This window comes from Danio rerio, chromosome 22, assembly GCF_049306965.1.
Source record: "Danio rerio strain Tuebingen ecotype United States chromosome 22, GRCz12tu, whole genome shotgun sequence".
NCBI lineage: Eukaryota > Metazoa > Chordata > Actinopteri > Cypriniformes > Danionidae > Danio > Danio rerio.
This window is the reverse complement of record NC_133197.1, coordinates 14228854-14245184: the sequence shown is the minus strand read 5'-3', so window position 1 is coordinate 14245184 and position 16331 is coordinate 14228854. Positions and strand designations below refer to the sequence as shown.

Genomic DNA, 16331 nt, shown 5'->3' with positions numbered 1-16331 from the left:
CAACAGAGCTCCCAGCCGGCCAATGAAGCTAACTGAGCGCCAGGCTATTAAAAGGTGAAAATTGATCAGGGCGAACAAAAGGAACATTTGTTTTCTTGTGTGTCACACAGAAAGCAAGAATAAGACAATGTCACCTAGGTTAGTGCTGACACATTCATACTGTAGCCTTTTCAAAATTTCCTGCAGAGGAAACACACACACAGGTCTTTGATTGTATATAGTCTGTGTGAACCTCTGGGAGTTCATAATTAATCATGCAAATTGGATTTCCTCTTATAAAACTTTCTTAATGATAACAAGGCATCAGATAAGACCCGGTTTGCTTTCTTAAAGGTACAGCGTGCAATTTTTGAGTTGAAGGAATTGTGGAGATGTCACTTCAAAGTGTTTGCTAAACTTGCCTGTTGTGTGCATTATCTTTCTTATATCTTTCTTATTTCTTCAGTAATTTTCTTATAATTCATGGTAGCTTTGTATGTGTTGTAGAAAAGTTACAATAATGTTAGCACTTGCACTGTAATACGTTCCAATGAGTTTTAAAAAATCTATAGTTTTTAAATTAATGATAAAAAGCACTTCAGTCTCAATTCAGATGTGTACTATCTGTGTAATTTAGCTAAAGAAAGTGGTGAATGTGTTGTGAAAACGTTGCATTAACGTTATTCCTATTTTAAAATCGACTTTTTTATTTGAAGATAATTGTCAGATCCATATTTCTCAATTCAGATGTGTGGTTTATGCAGTTTTTAATCATTCTGCTTCATTGTTCCGCTTAAGAAAGTTGTGAAATTTGTTGTGCAAATGTTGTCATAACATTATCTCTATTTTAAATTGGACTTTTCTGATCGCAGATAATTGTGAGATCCATTTGTTTTAGTTCAGATGTGTGGTTTATGCAGTTTTTAATTATTTTTCTGCATTGTTTCTCTGAAGTAAGTTGTAAATGTGTTGTGCAAACGTTACATTGAGATTAGCTCCATGTTAAATTGGACTTTTCTATCTCAATATAATTGTCAAGGGTGTTGAGGTGGTGTAGTGGGTAGCATGTTCGCCTCAGCAAGAAGGTTGCTGGTTAAGTTGGTGGTTAATTCCACTGTGGCGACCCCAGATTAATAAAGGGACTAAGCCGAAAATAAAATGAATGAATGAATATGATTGTCAGATCAATATTTCTCAATTCAGATGTGTGGTTTATACAGTTTTAACCATTTTGCTGCATTGCTTTTTTAAGAAAGCACTGAAATGTGTTGTGGAAATGTTGCACTTCCGTTATCACTATTTTACAATTTTTAATCATGTTTTTGTATAACTAAACTATTTTTTAATGAAAGTAGTACATGTGTTGTACAAACATTACACTAACACGACCATTATCTCAGATAAGGATTTTCTATTGGCAATACAGTTTACAATGTTTTTAATTGTGTTGCAGTGTAATTTCTCTGAAGAGAGTAGAGAATGTGTTGCAGAAAGGTTATACTATCGTTATTGCTGCCCAAATGTTGGTATTGACTAGATTTTGAGAGGCATTTGTTATTTATACATTTTGGTTTTTACTAAACATATTTTTGCAGTGTTATAGAAATGTTACTCTAATGTTAAGAGGCCTTTAAACATACAGTAACATACAGTTGTGTTAAATGAGCTTTGTCTCTATTCAGATTCCAGTCCAATTTTTTTATCATAATTTAACCAAGTAGTTTGATAAATGTTCCTTTTTTAAAAGTATTAATTTTCAGTTTTTATCATTGTTACTGCAGAATGAAACTACAATAGATAAAGGCTTTACGATGTCGTTATTCATTCCAGTCTGTCAAATAGTTAACATACTAATATTTAATAATACACAGTCTAACTTATGAAGAATATTTGACTGAAAATCAAATTGTTTTATACTAATCTCCCATACTATGTTCTCTTAGTATAAATGCAGAGCTTAATTACAAAGGGGCAGGGTTTAACACATGCTCGAAATGGCTTCAAATCAAATAAACCCCTTTTTCTGCAGCTGCCTTATTTTAATTTAAGGTTAATCATAATCCTAAATGTCATGTTCTTGTCCAAATGCTAATGCTATGTTCGTAGTTCAATGCTAAAAAAGTCTCGATTTTAAGATGGCATGTCTCACCTGTCGAGACGCCAGTGCCGGTATAACAACAGGCCTCATCTTTCATCCTGATCTGCCACCTTTAGCGACACTCCAAGACGAGGAACACTTGGGAATATAGAAAGAACATGTGTTTGACATGCTGTCGTGCAGGATTAAAGCACGAGTCTTGAGATGCCTGCTATTACAGAAAGACGCTGGCATTCTAATGGACGGCCCTTCAGAGACATCTGCGTCTGTGTATGCGTGTGTTGCTGAAGAGCAGTTAATGCCGCTCTTCAGAACAGACGTGTGTGACTTGCACCGCCTCAGTAAAGAAATAGCAAGAACTAAAGAAATAAATAAAACATGGAAAGCTCTTTAAGTTAGAAAATAAACGTGCACTTTTTTTTTTCTTCTTTGGTTGATACGTTATTGGGCTATAATTTATTTATTTAATATGTATGTATTCATTTGTTTATGTATAGTTTCATTGTTTTGTTCATGCTTTTGCTTGTTGTCCTATCATAAGCTGTTTAATTTAATTATGTTTTTCCTGAAAATTTTACATTATTAACTATATAATTAATTACATCAAACTTATCTGTGTAAAATATGGTAATTATAATTTATGGCAATGATGTCCTTAAATAATGGGCAAAAAGTTGATTGGTTTCTTGGTTGGTTGGTTGGTTCGTTGGTTGATTAGCTGGCTGGCTGGCTGGTTGGTTGTTTAGTTATTTGAATGGTTGGTTTGGTTTGGTTTGGTTGGTTGATTGATTGATTGGCTGGTTGGTTGGTTGGTTGGTTGGTTGGTTGGTTGGTTGGTTGGCTGGGTGGTTGGCTGGCTGGGTGGGTGGTTGGCTGGTTGGTTTGGTTTGGTTTGGTTGGTTGGTTGGCTGGCTGGCTGGGTGGCTGGTTGGTTTGGTTTGGTTTGGTTTGGTTTGGTTTGGTTTGGTTTGGTTGGGTTGGGTTTGGTTTGGTTGGTTGGTTGGTTGGTTGGTCGGTCGGTTGGTTGACTGGGTGGCTGGTTGGTTTGGTTTGGTTGGTTGGTTGGTTGGTTGGTCGGTTGGTTGGTCGGTTGGTTGGCTGTTTGGTTGGTTGTTTGGATGGTTGAGGTGATTTGGTTGGTTGATCGATTGATTGGCTAGTTGGCTGGTTGGTTGGCTGGGTGGTTGGCTGACTGGTTGGTTGGTCAGTCGGTCGGCCAGCCAGTTGGTTTGTTTGATTGATTGGTTGGTTGATTGATTGATTGGCTGGTTGGTTGGTTGGTTCGTTGTTTGTTTTATTAATTGGTTGGTTGGTTAATGGGGCATTTTCTAGAAAACAAAAAGTACCATTTTTTTTGCCAAATGTAAACTTGTGATGACATAATTTCCACTACAATATTGACAGCATTTTGTCTGTCTGATACCAATCAAATGTGTTTTCAGTGAACATTTCCATTGGCCTTCAAGTAGTGACTCACTCTCCGTTTTATTTATTTACCAAAGCCTCAATTTACACTCATTTGTAGAGTGTAGAGTTTGAACCCTTGTTCATCCTCCTCTCCACTCTTCTATAGGGATTCTGAGTGACTTTAATCAGTTCGTTTGTGCTTTGAGTTTATCTCCTTTCATTCCTCTCTCTCTCTCTCTCTCTCTCTCTCTCTCTCTCTCTCTCTCTCTGAGTCTGCTACCGCAGGGATTCTCCGCAGATCTGCATTAATGATTGATAATGTGTGGATAATGGAGGAGGCTACTGTATCTGTCTGTCTATCGTTCTGTCTGTCTGTCTGTCTGTCTGTCTGTTCTATCATTCTGTCTGTCACACGGTCTATTGTTCTGTTGTTATATCATTCTATCTATCACTCTGTATGTCTGTTAATTTGTCTTTGGTCTAACATAATCATGTCATCTATCATTATATCTGTCCTATCTGTCTTTTGGTCGGTCGGTCTGTCTGTCTGTCTGTCTGTCTGTCTGTCTGTCTGTCTGTCTGTCCGTCTGTCTTGTCTGTCTGTCTGTCCCCTATTTTTTTTCAAGGACTTTTACTTGTTAAAAAGGGCTGGGGGAAAGTCAGCATAAGCCTTTAGGTGAAAAACTTTTAAAGGTCATGAGAAACATAAACTCAGCCAAGCATGTCTTGAAGTTCTGACTCTTAGTCTCTGTATAACCTGAAAAGTTTAATAGGGCTCCTGTAAAAACCGAGGGTATTTCTCTCACCTAAACTGTGCTTCTTTAAATTTGTAGGTCATTGTGAAATCAGGACCCGGAACATTCTTTGGCTTGGCAATTTACAGAGACTTCATCTTCTGGTCCGACTGGACGCGGCGTGCTGTGATCCGCTCTGATAAGTTCACCGGAGCTAATACGAAAGTACTCCGCTCGGACATCCCGCATCAGCCAATGGGAATCATCGCAGTTTCCAACGACACCAACAGCTGTATGTAATTCACTTTCTTTTTTTACATTCCATTATGCAACTGTTAAATGCTGATTTTAAGTCTATATGAAGTCTATTTTAAGACTATATTTCAAATTATGGGTTGCACTTCCTGTGTGGGGACTTCCATTTAAAATAACTGAAACAAATCACTTTAAACCTTTAAAACCACTTTGGGGTAATTGTGAGTTTTAATTTGATCACAACTTTCTGCCTTTCAACAATTCCTATGATGCAACAGGTGACAAACCTTATTTTGACACATGTTTTGGGAAAATGCTTGGGAGTTTTTTCAAAAAAAAAAAAAAAACTAGCTAAAGGAAAGTGTTAGGTAAGTTACTTTAAAAAAGTAATAGATTACAAATTACTAATTAGTACTGGGAATTGTAATCTGATTACATTGTTACTTCATATAAAAAGTAATCAGATTACAAGTTACATTACTTTGAAGTTATTTTTAAAATTAAACTAAAATGCATATCAAAATACAGTAATACTCTCATTAGCAGACATTTCAGCTTGCATTCTCCAGCATGGTTATTACCTAATGTTGCAGCAGAACCTGTGGTTTAAATAAACATTTATTTTTTTTCTAAAAGCTTTATTTGTAATGTAATACAATTACACTGACTTTAGTAACTGTAATAAAATTACACAAACTTAAAATGTAATTCCTTACATTAATACGATCCTCAAAAATGTCATTGGAGTACAGTTACGTGTTACACCCATATCTGCTACAGGGTTATTGGTGCCAACTGATGACCAACAAAAGAGTTAACATTTTAACTCTTCCTAACAGGGAAAACCACCAAAAATGCATAATAATATGGTGTCATGGCATTGCAATCAAAAATGTGCTTATAATGCAAAGTCAATGGGGCAAAAACAGCCAGCAGCATAATGAAAGGTTTAACTAAGGGTTAACACAAGGGTTAAATAATAAGGTTGCACTACAAATACAAATAGTGAAAATCGAGTGAGAGGTACATGTGGCTTTGTTCTTTATTTTGAATCCATTATGAAAATAATGTTAAAATAATGCCATTTCAGACAGGACCACTTTTGGCAAGTTAGGATGCATTGAGTGCCAAATTTATATTTGGCGGTATAGTTTCTAATTAGAGTTCTCGCTTCATGGTTATTAGCACATACAACAGTTCTGCTTTAACCCCCAGAGCCATAAGCTAGGCAAATACAGGAGATAAGGATTAAATTGGGTTGTATTATAAAGAATTAGTGTAGATCCAGGAAAGGTTTTGCTGTAGCTTGTTGTGGAAAATGTCTGTCCTTCACCAGCGAGGTCTGTATTGGCTAGAACTTGAGGGCTTGGTAATCTGAAATGAGAGGAAATGACAGCCAGAAGGTGCACAAGTATATAAAGGGAGGGTTGCGAGCAGTTTGAGTGCACTTACCTGAGCTCTATGCCATGTACTATCTATATTTACACCTACACTGGTCTCACGGTTCGATTATGATTATCATGCCATCAATTCGGTTAAATTCGATAACTCGGTGCATCATGGCGCATTGACGATACTTACCATACACAGTTTTGTTAGTTAGCTTTGTTTTCTTCACGTCAGCAATTCTTGTATTAAAATGTATAAATATATTTATATTTATATATAATTTGTATTACAATTTTGTCCTTTTCGTACAAACAGTCAGATATATAAACTTTACCTTTAAACAACACAAGCATTTATAGCAAAAAATATAAACAAATATAAATATCCCGCTCACTTTCTGATCCATGTCTCTTTGATTGGTCACATGCTCAACAGAAAGGGCTGCGATTGGCTCTTGCGTGCTGCACTCTTCACAGATGAGTGACACTGATAAATGGCAGCGGCGATCACAGCTGATCCATGATAGACACGGTGGAAAAAATTCAATCTGCAACGTACGCTAGTGTCTATATCCAGAAGTATCGTTGTACAGCCTAGAGAAGAAGAAAGGTCACGCCAGCAGGTCAAGCGGGACAGGGTGAGAGAGAGAAATGGAATTTACTTTCATTCTCTCAATCACAGTGAAATAGGGGCTTCTGCTGCAAGTGTCAGTGAAAGACTGTCCAGCAAACACACATTCAGTGAAATTGCGCACAGTTTCTGCATTTTTAAGTGGTTGGAGTGTTGTAAATACTCGCGCTTGCCTCTTTCACTACAGTAAGCTACGGCAAAATAGCGCATATGAGATAAATGACGTCACTACATAATAACCAGTTATGATTATTACTGAACCGATACCGAATTGTCCATTTCCGGGTCTATATATATATATATATATATATATATATATATATATATATATATATATATATATATATATATATATATATATATATATATATATATATATATATATATATAGACCAGTGGGCAAAGATCTTTTCTGTGGAAAGACACTCATTTTTTTGGGGTTATTTTTGGTCTTTAATAATTATAAGTCTTTGTAAGTAATTGTTTAATTGTTTGTTAATAGTACATCCAGACGGTTGCGGTTGTTATCACAGAAAGAAGCATGAAATGTTTATCGCCAGCCCAATGTGAAGCAGAGCAGTGTTTTTTAAGACTGAAGGGAATTATTCAGAGAAAACAACAGACTGGATGTACTTTATCCTGTTTATTAAATGGCTACTTGCCACAAAATATAAGAAAATTTGACACGAAACTGAGCTAAAACTGTTCTGAGACGTAATAGTTTATAAATACTTTAATTAAATGTAAACCTGACAGTAATGGCAATGGCTGAACGGAGGGTACACTAACCTGCGTATTATTCAGCCACAAGATTGCACCAAACAGTCAAACACAGTAACCTACTGTACTTTAAGCACATAAATATGGATGTGAATGCATTGACTGATGTTCAAGATTAAATGCAAAGCTGACAGAAACGGAAATGGCTGAATAAAACACACACTAACCTGCGTATTATTCACCCACAAGATTGAGGCAAACAGTCAAAAGCATGCTTTAAGCATATATTTATGGAAATGAACATATTGACTGATGTTCAAGATGATTTAAATTATCCCGATGAGCTTGTGTTAGTAGTTTTAAGAGTTGTTTTCTTGGAGTAACATAGTTTGTAATGTTGTGATTCCAGACAGCCCGTGTAATATTTATTTGTTACCTAGTTTTGAAAACATTTCACTGATTAACAGTTTAACTTAAGTTACTCTCATAATTCATGCTGGTAGGTAAAAAGGTGGATAATGTGTTTCTATAACCCTTAAATCAAAGCATAAAATTGAAAAATAAATAAATAAATAAATGAACAACTAGAAGATAAACATTTCTTGGTTGATGTACTGGATGACTTTGTCTTGTTTGTATTAGTCATACAAAAGCTTGTTTATATTATTCGCACAAGGTGTCTGAGATGCTTACTCTGTGATGACAGCGAACACAAAGCAAAGTCACTGATGTTAGATGCGTCAGAAGGCACCGGGGGCTTTGTTTTTGATGGCTGTGCAGTGAAGCTAGAGCAAAATCAACACGCACTGACATGAGGGTCAGATAAGATGAACACAATCACAGGATTTACTGCTGACTCTATTTTTTTGTGGGACAAGCTGCATTTATGTCTGCTCGGAATGATAAATACAGAGACGAATCAAATTAATGAGCGTTTTTATATTACCAGGGAGGAAATAACCAGTGATTACAGAGTGATACATTTCCTTGTGTAAAATACATCATAATATCTTTGTGTCCAGAGTAAAGGACCCATTTTATGATTGTTTTTATAATACAGCCATATTATACTCTACATCTATAGATTCTACTTTCCAGATGTCAGTCTTCCTTTTGTGTCGATGGTGTGTGTGTAATTATGAGCAATATCACACGAGTAGCAGTGCAATATGGCTGTATATCGGCACTGCTGAGTGATATGGTTTATATAACATTTATAATCGTGTATAAATAAAAAAATAAATAAAAATCAAACACAGGGAGTCTCAAAAATCATTTTGTATGAGCAACCACTTTCTTCCACCATTCATTCATTTACATCTGCAGCTGGTCAGAACAGCAGAAACCGTTGCTACTTCACAAATGTTACCTAAGGGCTAGTATTTCAATGTTTCTCTAACGTAATATGACAAAACAGGTGATTTTGCTCACATTTTAAGATGATAAGGCTGAACAGCATGAGATGCCATCAGTCTACAGAGATTTCCTAGTATTATGTGGTCTCTGTCGCCATCTTGCGGTGCAACATCAACCCTCTTTTTTCTGCTCAATGACAGGCTAATGGCTACCAATGCACTGAAACTCTGAAATTATAAATATTTAAAATAGGCACTATGATTTTCAATAAACTGCATCATAAGCTGCAATCTAAACAACCACATTCTCACCTAAAAAGCCTCAAAAGTACATCATGTTGTCCAACAGCTGCAATATTTGTCAAACTGTAGTTAGTTTGACCTATATATATATATATATATATRTGTGTGTGTGTGTGTGTGTGTGTGTGTGTGTGTGTGTATATATATATATATATATATATATATATACATACAGTTAAAGTCAGAATTATTAGCGCCCCTGTTTATTTTTTTCCCCAATTTCTGTTTAATAGAGGGAAGATTGTTTCAGCACATTTCTAAGCATAATAGTTTTAGAAACCTATTTCTAATAACTAATTTATTTTATCTTTGTCATGATGACAGTAAATAATATTTTACTTGATATCTTTCAAGACACTTCTGACACTTTCTTCTATATAAATAAATATATATACACATATATATATATATATATATATATATATATATATATATATATATATATATATATATATATATATATATATATATACATACAGTTGAAGTCAGAATTATTAGCCCCCCTTTTTATGTTCTTCTCCAATTTCTGTTTAACGGAGAGAAGATTTTTTTTAAAGACATTTCTAAACATAATAGTTTTAATAACTCATTTTTAATAACTGATTTCTTTTATCTTTCCCATGATGACAGTAAATGTTGTTTTATTAGATATTTTTCAAGACACTTCTATACAGCTTAAAGTGACATTAAAAGGCTTAACTCAGTTAAGTAGGTTAACTAGGTAGGTTAGGGTAATTAGGCAAGTAATTGTATAACGATGGTTTGTTCTGTAGACTATTAAAAAATATATAGTTTAAAGGGGCTAATAATTTTGACCTTAAAATGGATTAAAAAAAACAAAAACATTTCTAGCTGAAATACAATAAATAAGACTTTCTCCAGAAGACAAAATATTATCAGTCATACAGTGAAAATTTGAAAATTACTTTGATCTGAAAATTTCTTTGTATGTATGTATGTATGTGTATATATATAATAGCTAACTCTAATGACTTCAACTGTATTTATTTCTCAGTCAATATAGGTAATATAGTTTGGTGCATTTAAAACAGATTGATTAAATGGATATATTTACTAAAATCATATTTTAATCACTGAACGTCAGAAATAGAAATAATATACATTTAAATTCATGTGAAACATTGGAAAAAAAATTACAAAATGCAAAATTTTAACAATTTATTGATTCTTTTGAATTTTGCTCTATAAAAAAATTATTTTTTTTACTAACATAAAATTGGTTGTACTCATTTTAAACTGATTTTATTCAGGATTTAATTATTACATTAATAATTAGTATTATTACACTGATACTTTAGCTGAATTTAAACAAAACAAACTAAGTTGAGCGTTACTAAATTTAATTTGTTTCAACACAGTTTGCAACAAGTTTGCAGACATCATTTTTTCAGAGTAGGTAAATGCATACATATTTGTATGCTTTAGACTTTCAGTTACCATTCTGCAGGGCAAAAAAATAAAGTTTAAATTATTACTTTCAATATTTGACCCTGAGAAAATGATTGTAGCCAATAATTCAAGTACATCTTGGCAACCTTCATTGGAAGCATTGAGACTGAGCCCAGTCCTGGCCACCGCTGCAAGCACATTTACATAAATTCTGTTTAGTGAGCATGGTGACTTTTACGTTTATATTCTCCGACCATGAAACTTGCACCTGCAGTGCTTGGTAATTGCATCTGTTGAAACTCACAAGGAGCAACACATTTCAAGTGCCTCAGGCGCAAATCTTTTAATGCGAAGAACCCAAACTAGATTCATCCGGGGAGTAAAACTGCACCGTGAAATTTACAGAATTAGCAGAATTTATACGACGTGACACAATTATAGAATGCTCACTTTCCACGCCACTTCCTCCCTGGCTTTCAATAGAGACATTTCTTTGTTCGCGGTTCAAGCCTCTGTGTTTCAAAGGACTCTAATGGAAGCAGCTTAGATGCTTGGCATCCTAAACCGCAAATGGAGATTTTCTCATCTCGCGTCTCTCTTAGGAGATTTGGACCTCCGTGGCCACTGTCCCTCCTATCTATATGGCACAGACAACTCTATTAAATTCGCTCACACTGTGCTGTAAAATACTGAAACACAGAGATATAGGTAAACACATTCAAAGTCATTCCCATTTCATTTTAAGTTGCAATTAACAAACCAATAACTATGACTTTTTGTATCAATAAACTCCTAATTTGCTGCTAATTAATAGTAAACAAAAAATGGTAAGTTTAGGTATTGGGTAGGATTAGGTATGTATAGTATGATGTTTTACTGATAAACTGATAATATGGTAAAGAGTTAGTCAATCCAAAAATTAAAATTATGTTATTAGGCTCGTAGCCAGGCTGGTGAAAGGGGTGGTTCTTTTTTTCTCAAAAAGTGGACCTTTTTGCAGTTATACGCCTCATTTAGGCTTATATTTAATTATATGATTTAAATACTGCATTTTAGTGACATTTTAAGCACTATTTTAGCTGAAATAGATTGTCAGAAGGTAATCATATGTATGTATAGTCCAAACTTCATAGACAACACAATATCCAAAATAGTATTCAAATTCATTTTGAAATCGGTCGCTTTTGCTGCTTCACATCTTATCATTTGGTCTTTTTTTTTTCTCAAGTATGAGGTCCAAAATTTAGAATAAAAGTCTCTTGTACAATGTTTTCTATATTAAAATACAATACAGTAGTGAAACGTGACTTCACTTACGTCAGATTGATGTTTTCTTGCACAGCTGGATGTTGAACTCATGAAAAATAATTGTCTGCATTGGGCAAAAGCTGATTAGCTGAATTTTACACCGAAGCAACACCCAACAGAGGTTTCCACTTGGTCTTAAAACCTTTTTCAGTGGGTTATGTTCACTATTTATGATGGCACAGCTGTCAAAATAGGACAAATGAGCTCATGTATGAAACAAATGGGTGAGTCTTTCGAACCACCTGAATCCCCCCTGGCTACGGGCCTGTTAATTACTTATATTAAGGTGTACCAAACCCTTGAGACCTTCATTCATCTTCAGAACAGAAATTGAGATATTTTAGATGAACTTCGAGAACTTTCTGTCCATAGATAACGAATTTCCCGATACATTCTGTCCATTAAAAAGGCTAGTTTTGGTGCACAAAATTGTTCTTGGAGCTTCGTATGATTACAGTTGCACTACTGAAGTCACATGAAACGTTATGACAATGTTTTTGGTTTATTTTCTGGACTTATCTATACTCTTGCTGTCTGTGGATACTTGGAGAGCTCTAGGATTTCTTCTAAAATATCACAATTTGTGTTCTGAAGAGAAATGAAAGTCTCAGTGGATTGAAATGGCATGAGGTTGAGTAATTAATAGCAGACTTTTCTTTTTTGGGTGAACTCACCATTAATAATAGGCATATTAATCAAAAATTGGTCCCTAAACTAAAGTGTTGCCAGTCATACTAACAACTGCAATGCCAAATCTTAATTTTCATCACCCTTATGTTGTTTAAAACCAGCTCTGCATTCTTTATTTCAAATATAATGGCATAATTTAATTTTTTCTCTGCTTCAAAGAATGGGCACCATCTGTAATTCCTGTTATTCCATCTAATGAAATTCCTTTATAATCGCTGGCCAGCTCAAATCTGCCATTGAGGAGTCCAAGCTATTTAAAGCCCCATCTCATAATAGGCAAAAGCCTCTCGGGATTGAAGCCCATGTCGCTCTGGTGAAAAGACGTTGGCCCAATGCACTCATCTGAATCCTCACCATTTGTGCAAGGGAATACACTCGGCCCATGGCTCTAGAGTCTGGCAGCCGCGAGTGTGTAGATAGGGCACGGTTCAGAGACCCGCGCTCCATGCCAGCGTCTGTGCCAAACACAGTTCAAAATCACACCCGCTGAGGAGCCCAACCCTCTGACTGCCACTGCAAAAGTGCCCTTCAAGCCTGTGTGTGAGTGTGTGTGTAAATGCTGCCAGGCAGAAAGTGTTGTGTAAAAGGACATCAGCTGCCTTAAGCTTCAGTCACATTAGGACAATTTTAATGAATTTTTTTCTGCAAAGAAATGTTGACCATGAGTGACTTTAGTGTGGTGATTTAGATTGTGATTCAAATTGATTTGTGCACAGAATTAACATCTATATTAATTAAATCTATATTAAATGAATAAAATTAAATCTATATCACAAAATATAACTGTACATCCATCATGCCACAAAGGTTTTCCAGGATTTGAATGTGAATTGTTAATCAGGATAGTGATTTAGACGGTAATCCAAATTCTAAATCCAGATTATGTGAATCTAGATACTGTTTGATCTGGAAATTTCCCTTTGGAACCAGGTTTGAATTGAAATCTTATATTTATATTTATTTTGAATTTTATGAAATAGAATGTTTTTGTTTAAATAATTCTCCCACCTTTTTTCCCTCTACATTATATTGTTACTCCAAATACAAATTTAAATCCAATCCAAACACCAGTTACAATACAAATGTTGCTCTGAATTTAAATTCACTTCTAAATTACATTATATTGTTCCTCCAAATACAAATTTGAATCCAATTCAAAACCAGTTTACAGCCACTGCTCTAAAATTACGTTCACATCTAAAAAAACATGAATTTTCTATGAACATAGATTCAAATCAGATACATTTTGTAACCTGTTTTTTAATTCAGATTTTAAAAATAGATTCAAACAGTTTTATTCAGATTTGTTTTATAAATATTTATTTAGACTGCCTTTTGGGATTTAAAATTTGTTTATATAAATAATTTCTGTACCTTTTTTTTCGCTACATTATATTGTTCATCCAAATACAAATTTGAATCCAATCTGAAAACCAGTTTACAGCCAAATGTTGCTCTGACATTGCATTCACATCTATATTACATTCCATTGTTCATCCAAATTGTAATTTGAATATGTATGAAAATCAAAAACCAGTTTGAATCCAAATTTGTCTCTGAATATGCTTTTGGAACCAATTTTGAATTTTGCTTTTATATTTACATTTAAATTACTGTAAAAACAGATTGTAATCTGATCAGATCAATTTTAAAACCTCTTTTGAATTCAGATTTTAAAAATAGATTCAACATATTTTATTCAGATTGTTTGCTCTAGATATAGAACTCCAGAACAACTTTTTGATCTGCACTGTACATCCTTTTTTTAATCGAGATTCATTTTTGACTCAATATAAACTGTTGTCATTTAAATCCATTTTAGGTCCAGATTGTAATCCTGATTTTTTAAACAAATTGTAAATACTTATTCCAGATTTTATGATTTAGAATGTGTCTTTAAATGATTCCTGAACTTTTATTTCTCTATATTATACTGTTCGTCCAGATCCAAATTTGAATACAATCCAAAACCAGTTTACATCCACATGTTGCTTCAAAATTACATTCACATCTATATTACAATATATTGTTCATCCAAATTGTTATCTGAATATGAATCTGAATCAAAATCCAGTTTGAATCCAAATTTGTCTCTATTTATCCCCTTGGAACCAGTTTTGATTTGAACTTTTTTTGTCATTTAATTTATATTTACATTTAGATTACTGGTAAAAACAAAAAAAATGATTGTAATCCTATTTCATTTTTCTATGAATGTAGACTCATTGTAATTTAGATTCATTTTAAAAATATTTGTCAAGTGTATTAAGATTGTTTGTTCTAGATTTAATATTCTGGAATAACATTTTGATCTGTATTGTATATCCATATTGTAATCGAGATTAATTTTGGACGGAATATAAACTGTTATCATTCAAATACATTTCGGTACCATATTGTAATTTTTGCAGATTTTGAATGTAGATACTAAATATTTATTCTAGATTTTATTATTTAGAATGCATCTATATATATATGTATATATATATATATATATATATATATATATATATATATATATATATATATATATATATATATATATATATATATATATATATATATATATATATATATAAATCTGGCACCTTTTTTTCTATACATTATATAGGTTATCCAGATTCAAAATTTGAATCCAATCCAAAAACTAGTTAAAATTTAAATGTTGGTTTGAATTTACATTAATATCTATATTACAATATATTGTTCACCCAAACTGCAATTTGAACATGAATCCAAATCAAAAACCAGTTTGAATCCAAATTGGTCTCTGGATATACATTCTGAATATAGACTTGGCAGTTTATGATTCAGATTCTCCTTGATTCCTATAAGGAATTCTGAAACCCGTATTTTTGAGTCATATTAAACATATGAATTTTAGCACAAATACCTTTTACTCTGAATATAGATTCTAAATAAAGATTGTGATCTTCATTTTAAATAGAGATTACAGATTAAATGCTTGTATAGAAGAAGGAAGCACTGCTTACACTGTTAGACATGATAGACATTGTATTACTGCAGTAACTTACTGGCAGCACTGTTGCCATTAAGTTACCGCAACTACCTCTTTACAGTAACTTACCTGTAAATGTATTTTACAGTAGCAGGGCCCTACTACAATTTCATTTTACAGTAAAATAGCCTTACTTATTTTTTTTGTTGTAAAATGTCCTTTACAACATTTTATGTTTACAGTATGACAAATTGTACAGTACGTTTACTGTTTTTATTTTTCTACACTAGCAGTACAACACCTTTATTTTCAGTATTTACTTTTGAACAGGGCGGAGTTGGACTCCATTTCAGCCCTGGAGTTTTAAGCCTTAGACCGGCCCACCTCCGTTCACGACTGACTATATTAAAATAACGTAATTTCCAATTTAGATTCGAATGACAAGTCTTTTTCAAGGAAATAGCTGCTTTAGTGCTTTAAATGTTTTTTTCATAAATATGTGAACATTAAAGGGTAGCTAAATCACCAAATTTATAATTTAAAACATCACAATGTCCTTTCCTGCAATATCTGAGTATATATTCTGTTCAAAATTCTTTATAGATATCCAGTCCTTTGTAACGGTGGTCACACACACAAAAAAAAAAATAAAATAAAAATAAAATATGAACACCTACATAAATAACCCAAACAGTATTATATGTCTCAACACTAAAATATAAAAAAATTTATAATTTACTCAAGTGTGGTTACTAATGTAGTGAATCATCTGATTTTCATTGAGCAGGTGTAATATTCATTAATATTAATTATTCGAATTCTTATATTCACTAATGTGCCGCTGTTTGGGGTCGAATTATAGTTAAGTTACATCATCATTAACCTGCAGGCTGCATTTTGCTCACGTGGCTGCGAGAAAATAAATAAAAAAATGTAATTTTTTTTTTAAAAAGTGCGACTGCTGAGAGTGCAAGCAGCTTGGGACACCGGCCCTCGCGGCCAAAAAACGAACCGGCCCACCAGAAAAAAAATTTCTGGTCCTCCCGATTAGCCAATCCGGGCCTGCTTTTGAATTTAGTAAACTCCAAACAAGT

The 16331-nt window shown here is 33.6% G+C and overlaps 1 protein-coding gene across 4 annotated transcripts in view; it reads left to right on the top strand.

Moving 5' to 3' along the window:
* The window catches only part of lrp1ba (low density lipoprotein receptor-related protein 1Ba), a 470228-nt gene that overhangs the window by 293002 nt on the left and 160895 nt on the right, over positions 1-16331 (top strand). For all 4 annotated transcript variants that reach the window (XR_012397830.1, XM_017353408.4, XM_021469578.3 and 1 more), the window contains one exon: positions 4318-4510. Coding sequence is in view for 3 of the 4 variants with exons in the window: in XM_017353408.4 (XP_017208897.1) it covers positions 4318-4510 (193 nt within the window). In the remaining variant the exon portion in view is untranslated. The remainder of the gene's footprint in view (positions 1-4317; positions 4511-16331) is intronic.